Source organism: Phyllostomus hastatus, unplaced genomic scaffold (assembly GCF_019186645.2).
Source record: "Phyllostomus hastatus isolate PE091 unplaced genomic scaffold, TTU_PhHast_1.1 phas_contig_58, whole genome shotgun sequence".
NCBI lineage: Eukaryota > Metazoa > Chordata > Mammalia > Chiroptera > Phyllostomidae > Phyllostomus > Phyllostomus hastatus.
Window position 1 is genome coordinate 52,776,054 of NW_025333916.1, and position 22,519 is coordinate 52,798,572.

A 22,519-nucleotide genomic window follows, 5' to 3' on the forward strand; every position below is an offset into this window, starting at 1 on the left:
ACGTACAGAAGGGCACCAGTGGCAACAGCGGCGAACGAGGAATCAGAATGGGAGCCTCGGGGTGAATTCATTAGTGCGGCGAAGACTTTGCAAACAAAACAACACCGAAGATTTCATTATAAACCCAACTATTTTAAAAACACTAAATATAATGCCATATCTCACAGTGACACTCTTGAAAAAAACATACAGAAACAGTTAAAATATCACTTAAAACATGTCATATAGTTACTTCTATTTTTTTCATGTAGTGAGAAAATGATTTCTTGTTTTATCACTGTAAAATTAATAAAAGTAAATGTCAAAAAAGAGATAAAAACAAGTCCAATACCATTACCTTAATACGAGAATTACTGTAGTAATTTTTAGCATAGTTATAGTCATATTGTACATAAAACTTTGTAATCATTGTTTTCCAATGAACTCTATGCATTTTGAAGCTACATGCATTTTTCCATATTAATTTTAATGCTTGTGAGATATTTTATCAAGTGGAATTTCAAAATGTATCAATCAACTCTCCCGCCACTCATATACTTTGGGGCTACCACAAACTGCGCAGGACCATAATCAGAGCGTGTAACTCTACACTGTTACGTGCCGGACCTGAGAAGCAGAGAATCACCGGTGTCTGTGGTGGGAAAGTGGTCCCTAAAGACTGAAAGGGGAAGGGCAGGCTAATTTCCGGGCACACTATCTCAACGGGGCACGAACAAGCCAGAAGATTTACCTGGAAGAAACCTTACAAAACGCGGCATGAAATGAAATCTGGGGCAGCAGGGAGGGCTGTCTTCAAACAAAGGACCTAAAGCACAGAAGTGAAAGGGAAAGAAGAAAGTAAATAAAACAGCCTTGGAAAACAAACACCGCGACCTAGTCCCTGAGACTCATGATAACGACGAGCACATGCCACCAGAAGAGGGGGCACTGAAAAACCCACCCCTCTTCCTAACAGGTAAGTCAGTCACGTGGCAGCTGCCGAAACACTGGGAGAAGTCAGCAGTGAGGGCACCGCCCAGAGGAGGAGGAGGGCGGGAGCCCCAAGGACAGGTGCTGCGCGGTGTACAGCGCAAAACTATTTTTAGAAATTCAAAAATAAAAAGATTTTTGTTATAACTGAACTACTGCCTGATACAACATGCTTGTTTTAATTCCTCCCCATTTTAATCAAATACAACTTGAGGGTTGGGGGGCGGAAAAGAGAGAAATACTATTCAAAACTTGTCTTGAAAAGCCATTCGTCAATACACTGTTTGAAAACAAGTAAGTAAATGTCTGCTGGAACAGAAACACCTCCAAAAGAGTAAACTATTGTCTAACATCCAAGCACCAAGTTTTGAATTAATGTAGCTCCCAGTGCATGAACTGTGTTTTTAGGGCGAACCAAAGTTCTGTTCTAATAAACTATTATCTTGGAAGTTTATTACAGCAAAGCTCCGATTTAAAATATAAACTAATGAGATGTACACAGATTGCGGTAATCACTCATCATAACTGACACCACCTCTGTGCACATCAGCTCAGTGCTGGGCACGGGCCATCGGAGGCAATGGGCACTGTCAGCCCGTGTTGAGAAAGATCCTGGCGCTCCGCTGGCACAATCGGTTAGTGCGCGGTACTCATGAGACAGTGCACAGGGGGGAAAAGATCCTCAAGAACCTACTCATGTCACGCTTTTCCTTGGGTATTTCAAAAAATAATACAAATTTCAACTATGTCCCTGCCCCCTCCACAGCGCACTGTTCTAGAAGCATTGCACTTTTCTTTAAATCCTATTATTTACCTTTAAGATTCCAGTCGTACAATTCCAAAATATCTCGGAATAGGAATAATGAAAATAGTTCAAGTCCCTTCACACAAAAATTCTGAAAAATAAACCAAAATTAAATTACTATAGAACGGCGAATATATACCTCAACATGAACTAAAGGTTCAACTGGTTCCAGTCAAGTGTCTTCAAAAGTGTCTATGGAAACTATACGAAAACCATGTCCTTTCCTTAAAAGTCTGCCCACCGTCCTATGAATCACAGCTCACTGGCTTGAGACTCAGATGAAGTAGGTGACAGTGGCATGAGGATCCCCAAGAAAATGGGAACCTGGGCTTTCCCAACAGGTCAGTAAAATGAGGTGAAATTTAAAAATTAAAGTCTTCTTTATGTCACATTTTTCTAACCCAATTATAAAATCAGAATCTCCATGGGAACTTCTTGTTAATTCGAATCTCTCTCTCACACACACACACACACACACACACACACACACACACGGGCCCACAGGCTCTGACAGGTCCGCCCCTCACCTGGCCCTGCACGCTGGCACCCCCCACACCCACCCGGACTCACCGAGACAGCGACCATAAACCTTTCGGGATGACAAAGGTCAAGTTCTTAACGAAGGCAAATAATGGGCTACGAAAAACTACAAAACTCTGTACCAAAATTTCCCCAGTAAACAAGCTTAACAGATGATATATATGCAAGTAAGATGTGTATCATAATTCTTCCTCCTATTTGCTTGCTCAGGTTCATAAATCACCCTGAGTACGATAACTCCAGAGTCATACACCTTTACGAGAGCAAAGGAAGGCTTATGACCTTAAAAATCAAAAGGAAGCAAAAAGCCCTTTTAAGCTAGAGAATGAAGGGGGGGCCCTCTCTCTTTAAGTCTTTTTGAAAGACAGGCAGAATCACTGGGGCTTGCTCTGAATGAAACAGGTGCGGGCTGAGCACGTGTATCGTGCTTATCAACTCCCCCTGGTGCTCGGCTGCCCGTGACCGAGCTACACCGTTAAACGAGGTTCGCGGGAAGAGCCGGGAGCTCGGGAAATCGACCCCAACTCCAACACAAGGTTAAGTGCACAAGCTTGTTTGCTGTCTAGTTGTTATTTCTCCGTGTGATTTGTTGACATCACTAAATTCAAGATCAGGCAATGAATCATCCTGAGATTCACATTAATCTTGCTCTGGAATTTTAAACCTCTCGCATATATTTAGATAAATCTGCTGCTGAGCATCCGCAATGAAAAACAATTAGGAAAAATATGTAAATATATGGGAAGAAAAATGAACCGAGCATTGATCTTGTCATTGGAGATAATGAATAAGATTATTCCAACAGCTATCAGATTCGGTTTCACTGTTCTAATTTCCTCTGCTAACTGCCAGTAATCAAAACCCGTCCCCTATCCAGAACGAGCTGGAAGCAATGCAAAGTCACTATCAGCAGATGCAAAACAAGGGCTCCAGAGTTGAAAAATGTCCCGAATTTTAACCCTGTGTATCTCACTGACCCTTTCAACAGGGAACACCATACTTTAGGGGCATTCCTAGGGCCAAAAGCCAGAGCTGGCCAAGTTCAGTGCTTTAAAAGTGTAAGTGTGGGATACACAAAAGGGCGAAGCTGTTGAATGACCTGCCTTACCTCGGGCATCATCTCTTCGATGAAATGAATCGTGTAGTCTATGTTGAATCGGATTACTTTACACAGTGGGATCTGCAACGATAAGGAGAGGTTCAGTCCCGCCACACCGTCCTGCAGACTCCCGGAACACCCGTGTCTCCCACCTGACCCGGAGGCCATCAGCCAAAGGAGAGGGCCGCCCTTCATCTACGCTGCTAACAGTGCTGCCCGCGAAGCTTGGCCACGACTGCTGGCTTTAATGGCAGGAACCCAGCTGGCCCGGCCTCTACAGGAAACCTGCATAATGCTGGTGCTTAACGAACTGTATGAGCAACACAAACATGACAAGGACCCATTAAAACCAAACAAATCGCCTCTAAAGAATTAATAAAACCGCACTTAAGTGCTTCTTTTTCTTGGCTTTTCGAACGTGTTCAGAACTTCGGCTCTTCGGGCAGATCAGGGGTAGCGGGCTGACAACACATACGAATTCCAAAGTCACTGATGTGCACGCAAGTCATGCTGCCTAGCTGGCCCTGGAGCAGAGGCAACCATGGCAGGGATAACAATGATGCGTAATGAAAGTGATCATGGGTAGCATTTACTGAGCCGGGCACTGTTCTGATGCTTCGCACGCTGTCACTCACGGAACCGTCCCTGTGAGGCTGGTGCATCTACTATCCCCCTCGTACAGAGGAGGAAGCCAAGGCACTTGCCTAAGGTAACTGCCAGCTGGTGAGCTGAAAATCTTGCTCTGAACCCCAGTCTAAGCCACTGGCTGGGTAACCAGTAGCTGGTGTGTGTGTGTGTGTGTGTGTGTGTGTGTGTGTGTGTGTGTGTGTGTGTGTGTGTGTGTACATATATACACGAGGTCCATGGGAAATGAAGAAAGGGTCATGTTAAATAAATCCGAATCGGTCCTGTTTCACCATTATATCATCAGACACTAACTTAGTGTCTAGACATAATAGGTTTTCCATAAGTATATTTTTGAATGAAGGGAGGAAGCAGAAAGGGGGTATGAGTTTACTGCAGCAGCTTGGCTGACTAGCTAGGGAAAAATAATAGACTCAGGAGCCCTGGAGAGGTGTTAAGCAGGGTTTTCTGGCCATTCAATCTGTCCGTAAGATGATTTTATATAAATGTAATCATTTTTACAAACCATAGCAATCAGAAAGAAACAAATTTTAATTCTACCAAAGGAATGGTAAGAAAAACAAAAATAGTCTTCTAATGCCATCTACTGGAAATCTTTTTCTCAGAGCTCAAACTTAGTTATCAGGTGTTTTTCATTCTTTTTAAGGATAATGGCTAATTTAAGTAAAACTCATAATTAATTTTAATAAGAAACCATATGCTACCTTCTTGTGGTATCAATTTCAAATCAACTGAAGCAACATGCTAAGGCTGCTATCATTTTTAAGTTCTTTTTATTTCTATATTTAAAAATGATTTGAGAGCTACAAATTTGGGCATTACTCATATTTTTTAAATACCTACTCTTTGTTAACAACCATGTTAGGCTCATAGTTACTCTAATATAAGTCACAGCTCCTACCTTCTTTAAAAAGGATCTAAAGGAGGAAGAAAGGCTTGTAAGAAACTGTCAACAGAATATAATACAACGTAACTTAGAAGTACAATTAAAACACAAATATGCAAACAGAGATTAGAATGTTCAAAAGAAACAAAGAAGGTAACATTTGAGTTGAGTCTTCAAAGATGGGGAGTGATTTTCTAGATCATCCAGAAAAATTAAGCTGGGGAAGAGCAGATATTTAATTTCTAGCACAACAGACAAAAGAGAGCTGGGAGAATTACAAGTGATTTAGCTGTTCAGGAGAAAAGTACGTAGAGAGAGAAGCAAGGTGATGCTTGACAGGAGAGTATAAACTATGTCAGGCAAATTTTATAAACAATGTTAAGGACCCAGGGCTTATCCTATGGCAATGAGAAGTCATTCACGCACTCTAAGTGAGAGGCTCTCACAGTTTACATTCTGGATGAGCTGCTATGTCAACAGTGTGGGGATGGTTTAGAGCAGAGCCAGGCAGGGAACCAGCTCAGACTAGGAGCTAATGAAACAGTCCAGACGCCAAATGAAGAGAAGACTGGAAGGAGGGGAAATTTTCTAAACATAACAGATGTTACTGAAATACACAGTGACCGATCCGATATGGAAGTGAAAGAGAAGAAAGAATAGGGAAAAATTTCTAGGTTTTCGTCCTAAGTGACCAGACGCATCACAATGACATTAATACAAAGAAATTCACAGGGTGTCCCTGAGTGCTCAGACGCAGTATGTGGGAACACTGGTGAGTTCCGTGTCGAACAGGTGCAGGATGAGGCACCTCAGGGGATATTAAGGTGAGTGTGCCCAACAGGCAGTGTGAGTTTGAGTGTGAAGCACAGAACCGTATGTCACAGACATAAATATCACTTTGGTGGGGATCAGAATATGCGCAGGGCAGAAAAGGACCGGAGCTCTCAGGAAGATGAAAGAGGCAGGCAGAGAAAGAGCAAAAGTGTGAACTTGACTCCTTCTACCATGCGCAAAAGCAACTCTCATGGGTGACACGTGCAAGTACGATCCTTTCCCCAGACCAATTCAACAAAAACCACCTTGGGGGACTCTTCTTTCGACCTCTCCCCGTACACATACTTTATTTCCTTTGAACTCTCCGCCACACCACCAGGGCCCCCCTCAGACACACACACTGGAAAGGCGGGATCTCCTTTTCCATTTGAACTCTCATCTCTCTCTAAGACGCAAAGAGAACCTGTCATTTTCCTACATACCGGGAGCTCGGTTGACTGGAAGCTTCATTCGCTAATCAAGTACTACAAACACCTACCATCATTTCCTAAAACATCTTTGGGTGCTGACTGGTACTAACTCCTTTTTCATCACACCAAGCACACCACCCTCCCTAAACTTCTGCATTCTAACTCTACTACTTCCAGGCACTGAGTGACCAAATCCAGGCAGGGGCCAGTGGAGATGGGAAGCCAATGAAGGTGGGAGGGAAATGACCATGGGGCATTTTTTGAGGATAGGATCAAGTATCGCACATCTAATACATATACCTTTATAATTTCAGTCATGTTGTCAAAGACCTTAGTACTATCAGGTATTATAAGTAATAGTGTATGTACTACATAAAAGGATTAAATTCTCCCACAACGCTCCACACTTGGCCAAGAAGGCTTTCAATCCACTTCGATCCCAGCAGACCTTAAGAGAACTTGTCAGAACTGGATTTGGTGGAGATTCTAACGTCACAACCATTTGCATGCCGTTCTTGCTGATGCGCTCTCTCTAGCAAGAAAATGACTCAGATCAGCAAAGTGATTTAATAATTCCTTTTCTTGGGAGGCTATTTCCAATTCAAGAGGCCTTTGATGGATCTAATCCCCATGAACTGTACAACACTCCGCTTAAAACTCGATTTATTTTATCAACATCTCCAACATAAATGATGGGGCTTATCTTCTCATTACAGAGTTAAGTTCTCAAATTTGGAGAACTGGAATATTTTTATATAAAATATATGCTGAAGCCAGGAATTTTTCAGTCCTATATTTTATCTTATAATAACAGTAACAAATGCAATTAATTTAGCATTAATGGCCTCTCAGTGCCAAAGCTGAGAGATTTTATTGAAATAACACTCAAAGAATCACTTGTCCTAGGTCACATAAATATTAAGAATTAGTTTAAAAAAAAAAACAAAACAAAAAAAACCACAAAGAATTAGAAGAAAGATGCAAATCCAGGCCTGCCTGACATCTTTCCCAAAATGAGAAGTGTGATATGTATTGTACGCCAAGCCCTGGATGGTAAACACTTTTCATATGTCACCCAAAGTTGTTTTTTTTTTTAAAGCCTAGTGCTGAAACTAATACCTCTAAGAGAAAGCAAGCCTCATAAAGACTGGAAAGTCAAATCATACAGATAGTGAGTGGAATGCACTCATGTGTCTGAAGCCAAACTGCCCTCCTGCTTTGAATAAGGTGATCCTGAGAGTTCACATAAGATCTAGACTACTTTTAGAGCATTAAAAAAATCAGACAGATACTTTAAATATTTTCATGGTCACTAAATTCGTTGTAGCTGCAAATCCTCTGAGGGAGGAGAAAGGAGAGAAACGCCTCACGGAGGGGAAGTCACACTGACGGACTTCTAAATGCCTGGCCTCCTCCAAGGCTAGACTTGGTGTAACAAAGGGTCTGAGTGCCTCATTGAGTCATTAAATAAAGACAACAAAACCCACAAAATTCAAAAACCTCTTAGTGCCTTTTCATATAGATTGTTTAAAATGAGTCCACCCTAGCTGCTGCAGCTCAGTGGATTAACAGCGGGCCTGCAAAGCAAAGGGTGGCTGCTTCAATTCCCCATCAGGGCACATGCCTGGGTTGTAGGCCAGTTCCCCAGTAGGGGGCGCAAGAGAGGCAACCACACACTGATGTTTCTCTCCCTCTCTCCCTCTTTCCCTTTCCTTCTCTCTAAAAACAAATAAATAAAATCTTAAAAACAACAACAACAGTGATATATAAAATTCTGTAACTATGCAAAGTGACAAATGCTAATTGGACCTAACTGGACTTACCGCTTTGATCATTTCACAATAAATACAAACACCAAATCACTGCGCTGTGCCCCTGAAACTAATACCATGTTATGTATCAATGAGACCTCAAGAGAATAGTCTGATATTATACCCCCTTCTCCATTATGGTCCACCCTCAAGGTAAATGGGGTATGTGTTATTTTTACATTTATGGTCTAATATCTTCTCGAACCATACTGTCTAGGATAAAATATGCTGTAGAATAAAAACAATCTCATTAAAAAAAAAACAATTTGTTTTAAACTAGCCTCACCACTGTGGAATCATGTCCACTTATAAAGAAAAAGAGAATGAGAGAAAGGAACAAGATTTGGCAAAGACTTGAATCTTTACTCTCCAAAGGAACAGAATTTCAAGTTTTAAGTTAACGGAACTAAAATAGCTTCTCAAACCGCATGTGTGATTTATCGTAGCCAAACCAGAAAGAATTAAAAGCATTCTATTTCAATGTGGCTGCGCCACAGCTATAATTCATTAAGTTTTATAATGACATCTAGGCTGGGTGAAGTATGCTTCTGCACTCTCTGGCTGAGCCGCCAGCAAATCCACTCCATGTCCAACTGGAGCATGGGATAAGGAAGACGGTTCCCAAGACTTCAAAATCGTGAGCCCACGATTTTGACTCATAGATACAGAACTTGATTACTAACAGAGCAGCCTTGATACCTGTGTAAAAACATCCCAGATCTGTATGTATGTCAGGCAAAGCCTCTTAGAGCAGACACATTCCTGGGATTCAAGAGCAGAAAACTGTATGAACTTAATTCAGGCTCCTGATGTCCTAAACCAGCGCCACTTCTTTTCCTATTGCTCAGAGACTAAAGAGTAGCGTCTCCTTAAAACTTTCCAACTTTCTTTTGAAGGGCACCCAGCCCAAAATAGCTCTGACACGTTACTCCACAGTTTATCCTTCTTTTTCAATCTTTCACACTCTCCAAAGGTTATTCTGACACGTTTACTCGCACCATTTAATGTGGACCAAACCTGTGACTCATTAGCACACATCACACTGCCACCTGACACACGCTGCCACAGACTTCCTGCAGCTCACGCAGAGGGACGCAAAGTAAATGTTACTTAGAAGTCAGATGGAAAGAAATTTATTTGGAGGGAGGGCAGGGAAGGAAGGGGTACGGGGACAGAGAGCGCCAGCCAATGAGCACGTACTTACATTGGTCAGGGGGGCATGTGCAAACATAGAAAATCCCTCAAAGATATACTCGTGATCATCATACTCGATAACAGTTGGCCGGTCGGTCTGAAAGCAAACAGAAACACAAAGCCTGAGTGAAATAATGCCGTGATTTGCACGTGTGGAAATGCATCAGGACACAACGCAACCACCAGGAAAGATGTAAGCGCTCCACAAACTCAGTTAATGTTTTTCCAAACACCAGGGAGAATTGTACACAAAAGTTCCATTTTCGGTGGCATTCTCTGGCTTGAGTAATATTTATACACTGAGACGATCGAGAATGTTTATTACAGATGCTGTAAAGAAAAAAGACAAATGCGATGTGGCTTCGTTTTCTAGGAACTTGTTTTATTTAACCCCACAATACTACCAGTCCTGTTCTTATGGAGCTGTGGGTCTGAACTAGCAGAGGTCCTAATTGGAACAAGGTAATAGCACACCTGATTCAGAGCTCGAAGAGGAAAACAGACTCGGCACCAGGACGGTCAAGACTGACAACCTGGAAGGCTCTGCCCAGCCTCGGGTGCCAGGGGCTCCACCTCACAGCCCCACTCCACAGCCCTCTGCCCTCTGAGGGGAAGCCAACCCTCAAAACACCATGACAAATCTCCCTGCAGAATGCCCAAGATTTTAATTATCTAAAAACTGAATCTGTAATTAAAACACACAAATGCTGATGTGTGCCTGAGAGACTCTTCTTTGTGCCATTCTTATAACCCACCATTTTTAATCCTCAGTGTGGAACTAATTATGAAGGCTGATAACCTCAAAGATACGTTTTTCACATAGGTATTGAACATCATTCTTTTAGACATTTTACACACACACACACACACACACACGAAGAACTTGGTAGGAAGAGGACTAAAGAATATCCAAATGTACATTATTTGTTTTGTCAATGTTGCTGTTATTTTCTATTTGAATAATTCAGCAAAGATGGTCTAAATTAAATATAATAAAAAGAACTTCTAATGGAATAATCAATAAACAACCACTCTGGTAGACAGTTTGGTAGTTCCTTGAAGTGTTAACATAGAGTTACCAAATGACCCAGCAACTCCAGTCCTAGGTGTGCACCCAAGGCAAACGAAAATACATAGGCCCTGGCTGGCATAGCTCAGTGGATTGAGCGCGGGCTGCAAACCAAAGTGTCGCAGGTTCAATTCCCAGTCAGGGTACATACCTGGGTTGCAGGCCATGACCCCCAGCAACCGCACATTGATGTTTCTCTCTCTTTCTCTTTCTCCCTCCCTTCCCTCTCTAAAAATAAATAAATAAAATCTTAAAAAAAAAAAAAGAAAATACACATCCACACAAGAATTTGTCCACAGATGTTCACACAGCATTTTTCATAATAGACAAAAAGTGGAGTCCACCAAAATGTTCCCCAACTGATGAATGGATAAATAAAACATGGTATGTCCACAAAATGAAATATCATTTGGCCATAAAAGAGAATGGCATTGCATGTTGCAATATGGATGAATATTGAAAACATGCTAAGTGAAATCCAAAGCCAAAAAAGATCACGTATTCCATGATCCCATTTATGTGAAATATCTCGAATAGGCAAATAGACAGAAAGCATCTTCGAGGCAACCGAAGGTGGGGACTGAGCAAGAACTGACTGCTCCTGAGCACGGGGTTTCTTTTGGGGATGATGAAAATGCTCTAAAATTAGACTGTGATGATGGCCTCACAATTCTATGAAAAGACTAAACATAAAATATACACTTGAAATGGGTAAATTTTAAGGTACATAAATTAGATCCAATTTTGATACTGAAATCTCTTCACAGTCCACGTAACCAGAACGAATCCACTCTGCACTGTGAGAGGTGATACAGCCCAGTGGCACGGCCATAGCCGTGTGCGATGGTGTCGGGCTGCTGAGGTTCAAACCCGAGCGCTGCCACTTACTGCCTGTGTAATCTGGAGCAAGCGACTCATGCTCACCCGTAAAATATGGACCACTGTCCCGACTGTACAGGGCAGACAGTATCTGCTTCATCATTTTGTTGTGACAAGTAAGTTAATACATGTCACATACTTAGCAAATGCTTAGAATGGTGCCCAATACCACAGCCAACAAACATTAAGTATTATTACTCCTGTCATAAATACAATAAACTTTCTCATTTGGGTCACTAGATAATGTAGAAGCTATCTGCTGATTTTTAAGAGATGCAAATGCGTTCCATGCATTCTTCCAACTCCACAGCTCCACAATTCTGGCTCTTATGTGGTACCAACAAACTGAATGAAAAAGGCAGCAAAAGTGGTACAGAAAGAAAGCAAAGGTCATTGTGATAAAGGCCAACTTTATCGACATGAAACAGGATATTTAGAAGAAAGAACACTTAAGAACGGAATCACTACTTAGTCCATTTATATTTTAACCTATTCTCACACACTCAGTCTATGTACATTTTAAAACACATGAAATTTTGTCAGGAACCAGGACTCACTAAGAAGTTGGTGGGCGGGGAGACGGTGATCCGGTAGTGGAAGAGCCTGCCCGCGTTGTTGGTCATGGGGCGGCAGGGCTTGATGGCCTGGGGGGGAAACACAAGTGCGATCAGAAGTAAATCAGCAAAGTGTTTTTATTTAAAAATAGACTGTGTTTCCTAGCTCCACATCTGGCAACAGAGATCTCTGGGTGTTCCTGCACAGGCTGGTAGGAAAGAACAGCGTTCACTTTACTACTAACCAGATAAATAAAAAGGGCTGGCTGGTCCCCAGTATTGAATTCATTTCTTTGTGTGCAATAGGTTTGGACAACATAAAAACCTTCCTAAGTCTAAAATTATATGCCTATCTTCCTTTTTTTTTTTTGTAAAATAACACAATAATTAAGCTTTGGCTAAAATCCCAACACACTGAAAAAAAAAAAGGCAGGAAAAATCAGTTCAGAAGGATGAGCAGCGGGTTTCAATGGGGGTGGGAGGAACAGTGAAAAGACTGAACGTGCCGAGTAAAAAGAGAAGGGACAGGAGTAAAAAGAGAAGGAAGCAGGAGAGGCGGTGGAAGGGAATCAGCATGGCACTTGAGTCAGGAAAACGGAGCGGGAGCGAAGGAAGCGCCGGTGGAATCACGGGCACGCTGGGACAGACAGAGGCACGTGTCCGCCGCTGGCAAGGGGGCCTTGCCGCCCACTGAGGAGACGGCGGACAGCTGAGTCTCCGGGCGGGCAGAGGTGGGAAGGCCCGGCCACTGCACCCCATTCATTCAAGGGGCACTGCTCATCCCTCGGTTGCTGGGGCTTTGTTGGGGCTGACTCGTAGTTCGATCAATCCCTTCATCCAATCCTGCTTCCACCCTCTTCCTTTCACAGGTGAAGATGCTAAAGAAACACGTGCCCCAAACTCCATCTTAGCATCTGCTTCTGGAACATCCAACGTGGGACTGTTGGTACCAACAGCGATCCAAGAAAGCAGGAGAAGGGGGAGGGAAGTTTGGAGATACATCACGTACCACCCGACTGGCAGTAAGGACCCCATCGTGGGGGTAAGTGAGGCACACAGCCCTTGGCACCAGCTGGCACACCCACTGAAACTTTAAAGACGGTGAACCGGGAGGCTCCACCAGTGGGGGCAGGCGTGTAAGACCGTGAGAGAGTGGTGGCGGTGGTAAGGACGATGGGCTAATAAGTAGTGGACGGCGACGGCTAAGCACTGCCTGCACTCCACCATGTTCCCCAAACCTTAGTGTGCCTTCCCATCACCTGAAGGGCTGGCTAAATCCCACACGGCTCGATGCCCCCCTCCAGAGTTTGTATCAGCAGCCGGCACAGACCGGGAATCTAACAAGTCCCCAGGTGAGGCTCTACGGAATGAACAGCGGAGGAGAAAGGCAACTGAAAGCCAGACGTGAAAGCCAGAGGGGGCTGCTGGAGGCACACAGAGAAGCTCTTGTCCTTGGCGGTGAGAGGTCAGCGCAGAACAGGATCGAGCCCAGGGCTCATCTACCTCGGAGTGGCTGGTCCTTAGAGGCAGGTCTGTCATGCCAAGGCCTGACAGCTGAAAACATCCACATCCCTCACCCCCACCCCAATTCCCAGTCAGTCTCCCCTCCTCGCCAACAGACCTTAATTAGGGCCATCTCACAGCATAACCCCATTGGGGAGATGCTGGGAGAAGAGCTTACACCCCAAAGGAGCTGTAAGAACTAGCCAGTACGTGCCACCAGCAGGAGTCTGCACAGGACCGGGTGCTGAGAGTGCTTGACCAAAAGGGGCAGGACATAAAGTTGGTTAAGGAAGACCTGGGAGACTGACTTGGGAGCATTCAGGAGTCGAGGATGCCAGGAAATGCCAGAAACTCCCTGCTAGGATGTCTGCTAAAAGCATGAAAATGGGAAGGCCCACACAGAGTAAAGTGAAAATACCCAAATTGTCATGACAGACAGAGGAGGAAGGAATTCTAAGACTCAAGAAGTGGGTGTATTATTGGAATGGCAGTAATATGTGACTGAAAAATATACCCAATAATCGAACTCCAGGGGAAGGCCCAGAGGACAGGGCAGTTACCAGGACGAAAAGGCATGTGCAGGCGCAGGGCCACCAGCATCGCTAGGAAGACCAGCGGCTTTCTCTGCAGCCAGGGCTGGCTGGGAGACAGGCTGTCACAGAGCACAGCTTGCTGACAGCAGCCGGTATGACAGGACTCTGAGCCCAGAGAGGCCAGAGATGATGGGGCCGTTAGAAGCCAGGTCACACAATCTTTACAACCAGCAAGATCAAAGTGGCCAGAGGGGAGAAGGGAGGGAATTTCAGGGGAAAGGGGTGAAGGGTTCGCAGGAACAAGTGTAAAGGACACATGGACAACAACAGGGTGTGGGGGTGGAAATGGGAGGGAGGTGGGGAGAGCTGGGAGGGTTGGGCTGGGTGGGGGGGAAAGGCAGAAAACTGTGCTTGAACAACAATAGCAATAAAAGTAAATAAGTAAATAGATAAATGAATGAATGAATAAGTGGCACCCTGGGAAGTCTGACACACAGAGTCCTGGGTGTGTCAACAGAACGCGGTGTCCTTGGGCACAAAATAAACGGGCAGCTGAACGACTACTACTTAGTTTGTACCAACAGAAGAAATCAAGAGTGACAGCCAAGTGGCTGGAGGTAGGTTGCTCCAAAAAGTCGGGATTCCTTGTCTGAAGAGGTAGCCAGCTCCCAGGAAGCCTTGCAACACCACTACAAGCAAAAATGCTCGTGACAACCCTGTCCTTCCCCCGGGGCCCATGGCTCTCTCCCGAGGTAACAGTACGCCGGGGAAGAGGAAGTCCAGACAGGCAAGGAGTGCCGCACACAGCATCTGAATCAACGCTGATTCTCAGGGCCTGGATGCATCGTCCTGGTGCCTCTGGTATAGAGTGGAAACCATGAGGCCATGGTGGTGAACAAAACCTTCATCAAGATCTGGCTCATAGTACGTCCACTCAGTCCACAAATCCACCTAAGCAGTCATTTCCCTGGTCCCCAAATGTATCATTGGAATAATGAAATTGGCTGGTGGTACCATCCCAACCTGGGTCACTGATCTGTGGGTTGAGAGCCATCACAATGCGAAAGGTCAAGCAGAAGCCACAGAAATGACCAGCCCCCGCCCCAACTTGGGCATCAAAGGCAGTATCGTTCTGGGGAGGGACGGAGGGAGGGATGGTCAGTGCCACCCTTCAGGATCTGAACCACGTGTGGTAATGGTCCCCATCACATCTCTGTCTAATCCACCAATCTGGCTTCTAAAGAAACTACATGGACCCTGGAAGATGACTACAAACTACCACAAGCTCCGACGACACCTGCTATGCCAGGTGTTTTAGCTTAGTTAGAGCAGTTTACAGGTGCAAAATACACGACATCTGATTTGCTGACTGCATTCATTTCCTCCCCAGTCAGAGTAAGGACCAGAAATGATTCTCGTACACATGGAGCAGGCATCTGTGGCTTTGCCACCGGCTTCCATTAACTCTCCCACTTGCTGTCAGAACACATTGAAAAGCTCTCGACCTTCCGGACACACTGCAGAACATGATACTGCTCCACCGCACCTCTGACGTTTCTGTGATCAAGCTAAAAGCCTAGGCAAACACACACTCCGCAAGGCGAGGTAAACCATACAGAGAGTCAGGGGCCTGGCACAGCCACACCATTGTTAGGCGTCAGCCGTCTAGGGAGTGCCAAGAAGACCATCCAAAGGAAAAGACAAACTAATTCATCCTCCATCAAACGGGACTCTTCAGGTTTGGGAGGCAGCATAACCCCCACCTGGGAATACGGCTCTGGCCCACTTACAGAGAGGTGCAAGGGGCTGCCACCTTGGAGCCTGGCTCAGGCAAGGAAGGCCTCGGCGGTTCTCAGCCGTGACGCCAGCAGCCCTGCCGTGGGGGCCGCACAGTTCAGTGAACTGTTTGATGGGCAAGATGCTGAGAGAAGTCTGTGGCCACACTGGGAGACTCACAATCCTGGCCTCCAGGGTTCTGGAGCAAAGCCATGCCGTCCAGAGTGAGGAATTCCATGCCTCTGACAAACAAGCCCTGGTGTGCTACTGGGCCCTGGTGGACAAGGCAGGCAGGCCTGGGGACAGCAAACAGACATGCGGCTGGGACTGCCCATCACAAGTTGGGCTGTCAGCCCCACCCAGGCACAAGTTTGGGTGGGACCGGAAATGACCCATCATGGCATGGGAGGTGCTACACCCAGAGTCGAGCACACGCAGGAGCAGCGGGCACAACCAAGCTGCACAAGCAGGTGGGCCACCGCTGTCGCACCAGCACCCCTCCCCCCGCTGATGACTCAGGGCGGGAGGACTGAAGCGGAGGGAAAGCCCAGGCTTGGATTGCAAACGGCTCCGTCAGGAAGGGGTGCAAGCTGAAACCAGGCTGTGCCGCAGCCTCATTCACGGACGGCTCTGGAGGACGGTGGTGAGGGCCAATCCTCCCAACGGGCAGTGTCAGGCGGTGTACCTGGTCATCCACTTTGTGTGGAAAGAGAAGTAGCCTGAGGTTAGAATATAGATGGGCTCGTGGCAGAAGCACGTGGCCATGCCAGCTGGTCAGAGGCCTAAAAGGAAAAAGATGGGAAGATCAGGGATAAGAAGGTCGTGGGCCAGAGGCCCGCAAGTGGACACACGGGAGTGAGCACGCCTCTACAGGACACGTGGGTGTCCACTGGAGAGCACCCACCACAGAAGAGGTTCCAAACCACCGAGTCGACCAGATGGCGTCAGCCGGCCTCGGTCATCAGCCACCGGAGTTGACGGGATGGGCACGGGAACGAAGGGGCCACAGTGGCACAGACGGGGGTCTTCACATAAGCCCAACGGCATGGACACACTCACAAGGCCAGGCTAGCTAACCGCCACCGCGGAACGTCCACCCAGCCGCCTACACGACCAGTGCGGGCCCCCAACGTGGCACACTCACTCCCTGAGGAGACCGACCTGCCGCCCCGTAGGAAGGGGACCACACAGGCCCCGTCCACCTCGCAAGGGCCCAAGTTCACTCTCACAGGAGTAAACACACCCTGTGCATATGGGTCTGCCCGCAGGTCCGCAGCCAGCACCACCGTCCTCCCAGATCTCCCTTCTCAGAGCCCGCTGCCCAGCTGTGGGGGTGGCAGTGAGCAGAGAGCCTGCAGCCACCGGCTCCTTCAGGGTCGGGCTCTGCTGCAGAGCCCCCTCCCGCAAAGCGTGCCCCTCGTGGGGCTGCCTCCTCTAGGGACAGAGGGGAATGGGGGTGTGAAGGACATCGCAGCTCAATGCAGGCAATTCTGACAAGCCAGGCTTCATGGGCCCGTCACAGGGGAGCCGCTCGTTCTGTGCAGTCCTGCCTCCACACTCCTGCCTGATGCCCCTTAAACACCCCACACCCCAAACTGCACTGCGGCACCTGCTTTCAGAGACCCCGGCCTGAGGCCCATGTGCAGATACCCACGAGGTGCAGGCCTTGTCCCACAGTTCCTTGCCACACTTGCCACCTTTCCAAGACAAACGAGGTGAGAGCGAGGCAAGCAGTTTAAAGTGTCCATCGTTGTCTCACGGTCTTTATAGTCCAGTCGTTGTAATGACCTCAAACAGGTTTTGAATAGAAATTAAGCATTTACATACACCATGTTTAAACATATAATGCCGAATCATAAAGTGGCAATCCTGGGATCAATGAGGATAATTTGTAGAAATAGAAGGTAATGGGGGGAAATGAAAGGAAATAGCTGAAAGGGCGTAGTTATATACAACTCGAACACGTAAAAACACTCGACTGGACCAGTCACACACACCGGAGCGTCCTGACGACGCAGGACCGGGCCAAGCTGGCACGTCCACGTGAGACTCCGCGCGGTGGGGACCAGGGACTGACCGAGACCAGCAGAGACGACGGCAGAGCACGTGTCCCCCGGGGGAGAGAGGACACGCACCTCACAGCGGCTGCTGAGATCACTTCTCCGGGCTAGTTCATAACCAATTGCGACAGAAACACACAAAAAATATTACAGTACACATGGTTTTAACATAACTAAAACTAACTCAAAGACACCATGCCTCCTTTAAATAAGGAAACTCCCAGAATTTTGTATGGTTTCCTGACAACATCCCCCACTCCAAATCCAAACCCAAGCACTTTCCTTCTCCAATGATCAGTAACGGGGACTACTAGGAAACAGGAAATGACTCTCTGAATGGTATTACTTCATGGGGAGGAGGGAATAGCAACGGCATCTGTCTACTTCTGACTGCTCAGAGCTTACAAACACAATAAGCCAAACCAGTTACCTCTTCTCCGGGGTAAATGCTGTGTCTAATTCCTGTGCGCCTGGCCTTTGCGCTGCACTTGCAGAGTGGTCCGTCGTTCATCTGTCAGAAACAGAAGGGAATTCAAGTTCATTGGGGGGCAAGTCCACGCCATGCTCAACGATGCTCCGGAAACTGTGTGGGTTTTAACGTCACGAGTACGGAAGCTCTGAAGATGCTATCGCCATCAGAAGATTAGACGGATGTCCCCACACCAACAGAGCTGCCAACTGTCCACACTGTCCAGTAAAAGCAAGCGGTGTGAGCCCGCCAGATCCCCAGGCAGCTTGTGCAGCCGAGCAGGAGAGGTCGGTGTCGGCGCACTTCTGCCGCCATCCTCTCCTGCCCCTGTTCGGTATATTTCTCCCCTTTCTTACTTCGGGAAGAACGATGCTTGCACAAAAGAAAAGCGTATTTTATATACTGAGTGAACCCATAAAATGCTGTGGAAGTAATCGGCAGATTACATGTCTTCGAAAGAGACACCGGAAGGTATCTGAAGCAGAAAGAAGAAAACGCCCACTAGAGCCAGAAAAACTTCCAGCACTAATCGGGTAAGCCTGTGTCGGGTTTTTGACCCGAATCCATTGTGCTGCCCTGACCTCCGCCCACATGATCCCATGAGTGCGTGATTCCTAAATGCCGCTTGGGTGGAAAGATGACTGCTAAGCGTGGCGCGGGGCAGGTCGTGGAGGGGAATCTTAAATAGCTCAGGGTGCATGTACTCAAGGAATATTTATTCTAGATAGGAGAAATAACATACAACTAACATGCTTAGTGATTTCACAGAAAATGGGAAAATGTCAGCCCAGGTGGAGATACCACTGGCTTCAAAGAGAGGAAATACCTGAACGGCCAAAAAGGACAGGCAGAGAAGGCGGCTATTTTCCATGAGCCGCCAGCAGAGGCAAGAACGAGAAGGAAGAGATTCTGCGTGACGAGCTCCAGGGACACCAGAGCCGTCTAGGAGGGTGCGCCACGGGTGTGAGCAGTTAGACCACGCAGGCAGAGCTGCAGCCAAAGTCCTCAAGGGCCTTAAAGCCAGTTTCACGGCCTTATTCAACATAAATGGCAGTACGGAATCAAAAAGGAGACGGGAGCATCAGTTTGGAGAGAGAGGAAATGGAATTCCATTTCTCACTTTCTTTGTATTAACAAAGTATACATATTATATACATATACCTATAACATAACATATATTTACACAAACACACACATTTCTTTAAAGTTCTAGAGACGGGTAACTCATTGCGTCCAATGAAAGCATCTCAATAAAACTCTGAAAAGAAATGTTGAAGTGAAAAACTGTAACTTTCTTTATCCTTTCGGGAAAATCTAAAGCTGCAGGTGGTACAGCGGAGAAATAACATGGCTGCCTTAAAAGAAAATACCAGCTTAAGATTTTGTCCAAAGTAACAGGTGGCAAACGGAGACATGACACAGCACACTCCTCATGATGGTCACGGCCTGGGATGAACAGTGTGGAAAGGTCGCCCCGTGCTCACTGACCTCCAGGCGGGCAGACAGACAGACACCCTCCACTCCCGCCCGTGACCAGGGTCTGGGCCCTCGTGCAGACCAGCCCTTCACGGGGCCCAGCTGTCCCGAGGACACGAAAGCAGACGCAGTGAAACACGGCGGTGGGGCCCCACGGAGTGCTCAGACAGGACTGAGGGCCCACAGAGACCAAGGGACAGGCAGGACAGTCGGTGACAGAGCCCACGCTGGGGGGTGAGGGGGTGAGCACGAGTGGACACGGGACGGACAAGAACGCTCCGGTCAGATTGTGATGGCGGTGGTACAGTCCTGCGAGTGTTCTAAAAAACACTGAACCGTACACTTTAACAGTTACTGCGTAAACTATACGTGGTATGTGAATTAGAACTCACTAAAGCTGTTTAAAAGATCATTTATATGATTGAAATATCAAAGTGAGTTTCAAAATGCAGTGATATTTGCAAACGTTTCTGCTCACATCCAAGGGGCAAAAGGGACTACAAAGTACATTTGTGTCAGGCATTCTAACTTTACTAATGCTACGGAGGAGAAAATTTAGGAGCTGCCACCTCACAAGAGCCAGAGGAGAGCATTCAAATTAGTATAGGACGGTGTAAGTCTATTTGCAAAATATAAATTTTAAGTTATCTTTTTATAGGAGCATGTTTGATTGTGCTTAATAACTTCATATGCACTAGACACTATCATTGTTTGTTTTGTACATTGGTAAAATACCAATCTCTTATAAAGATACTATTTTGTATTATGTAGTGCTTCATAACCAAACAGTAAGTAGAAATAAAAATATGTCCAGCTATGACATCATGAGCTCAAACACGCCTAACAAGGAAGAGAACTTGCATGGAATTGTGACTATTACCAACTGATAAACAGGAAGTCTTCCAGGACTGAAGACATTGTTTATCACATTGCTACGAGACACCTTCCAGACGAGGTGTTTTAAAAAGGCCCGTGAGCCCTCTCTCCCTCACCCTGCCATCTGTCTCCTTCCACTGGCTGCACGTTTAATGGGGCAGGGCCATTATCCCGTTCCCTAGCACAGGATTTACCGGCGTCGTCAAAAGTGATTCAAGGGGCAGCTGCCCCGGTGCTGACACTCCGGAGCTGAACTCTGAAGCTGAAAAGAAATGGGCTCTGAGGAATGATGCACGGCCCTGAGAGTACAACTCAGGGTCAGGGCCAGCCGAAAGCACCCTCTGAGCCTGCAGGCGGGAAGGCGACGTGTGGGTTGGCAGCCGTCACAGCAAGGACACGGAACACACACGCACCTGGCCCGGGTCATTGTACCACAGCTCGTCGTGCAGTCGGTCAGGGTGGGCCTTCTTGCGCTTGATTTCTGCAATGACGTCGAAAACCTCCGAGTCTGAGCTGCTCGAACAGGTGCTGTCCTCATCGGACTCACACTCGGATTCGCTGGAACTTTCTGGCAGAGGTGAGAGAAAGACATGAATTCAGAGAGGTTGAAGAAATTCGCAAGATGTTGACATGTAGCGACTTCCAAACGACCCACACCTCCTCACGGAAGGACAATTGTTTATTTTTTCAGCAGATACTTGAGTGCCTGCTCTGCCCCAAGCGCTCTGCTCCACGATACCATGACAACTAGTGCGGCCCATGGTGCTAAGTCACGACCTAGCGGGCAAAGCAAACAAAGATTTTTACAGCCCTGGCTGGTGTAGCTCAGTGGATTGAGCGCGGGTTGCAAACCAAAGCATCACAGGTTCAATTCCCAGTCAGGGCACATGCCTGGGTTGCAGACCATGGCCCCCAGCAACTGCACATTGATGTTTCTCTCTCTCTTTCTCCCTCCCTCCCCTCTCTAAAAATAAATAAATTAAAAAAAAAAATATTTTTACAGAGAAAGACTTTATGATGATATCAGTGAAAATGCAAACCACGGTAGTACCGGATTTCACATTTCAAAAGGTGCAGCGAAGAGCAAGTCCCATGTCTCCCCCAGCCCTATCTAGAAAGGTCCTCGATGAGTCCCTGGCCAGGGTGAGCCGGGCAGGGTGGTGGTTGGCCGGGCTCAGGAGGAGAAGGGGGAGGAGAAGGTGAGAGGAGTGGAACCCAGGGCGCTGGAGCCGAGGCCAGGTAGTAAGGGGCTGGAGGGTGGTGACGGCATGACTCGGTTTAAATTTATTTTCTCAACAGCAGCAATAAAAGACTTCTGTTGGAAATCTTTTTTTCCAACTTGGAAGTAACCAGATAAAAACAGACCGAGAATGATGCTACGGGGAGCGAGCCAGCCCAAAAACACAAACGCCGTGTGACTGCACGGACATGTGGCACATCCCGGGGTCAGGTTCGCAGGGACAGAGAGCGAGCGGACGGTGAGCCCCCCCCCCCCCCACCCCGGCACTGGCGGCAAGGGGCGGGGGCAGGGAAGGGTGGGGATTGCTGTTGGATGGGAACAGAGTTTCAGGTTAGCCGGACAAAGAGAGTCTGGAGATTATACAACAGTGTGAATGTACCTAACACTACTGAGCTGTAAACTTAAAAATGATGTTGTGTTGTGTGTATTTTAGCACAATTTAAAAAAAAAAAAAACAGGCCTAGAACTTAGATTAATCCTACAAGAGATGAGTGCCGTATAGCACAGTAACAAAACTGCACACTTACACAGCTGTATTCTCGAGTGTACTGTATGGGACAGATACCACCGTCTCCCTCTGTTACAGATGACAAAAGTGAGGCACAGAGAGAGTAAATCACTTGCTCAAGGTCACATTTCAAGTGGGGGAGCAGGGATTTGAACCCAGGCCCACTGGTTCAGTTGGTGTTTTTACCCACCATGGATTAACTGCGTCTCGGCGTGAGACACTCGGTGAAGGCGGGCAGAGGAGAGCCACGGCACACAAAGGAAGACGTGTAAGGAATGTGTCCTCTCTGCATAGCACTCTGCTAGGGGCCAAGGACACAAAGTGGTGAACGGCGTGTCCGTCCCCAAAGAGCTCAGCATCTACTCGAAACCCCAGACACGTGA

General features: G+C 46.8%; 1 protein-coding gene across 10 annotated transcripts in view; it reads right to left on the minus strand.

The window, feature by feature from the left end:
- The window catches only part of DROSHA (drosha ribonuclease III), a 106,032-nt gene that overhangs the window by 63,474 nt on the left and 20,039 nt on the right, over positions 1-22,519 (minus strand). For all 10 annotated transcript variants that reach the window (XM_045848184.1, XM_045848180.1, XM_045848188.1 and 7 more), the window contains 7 exons: positions 20,802-20,956; positions 17,998-18,078; positions 11,699-11,785; positions 9,204-9,290; positions 3,423-3,494; positions 1,784-1,865; positions 731-805 (listed from right to left, as the gene is read on the minus strand). In XM_045848184.1, the coding sequence (XP_045704140.1) occupies positions 731-805; positions 1,784-1,865; positions 3,423-3,494; positions 9,204-9,290; positions 11,699-11,785; positions 17,998-18,078; positions 20,802-20,956 (639 nt within the window). The remainder of the gene's footprint in view (positions 1-730; positions 806-1,783; positions 1,866-3,422; positions 3,495-9,203; positions 9,291-11,698; positions 11,786-17,997; positions 18,079-20,801; positions 20,957-22,519) is intronic.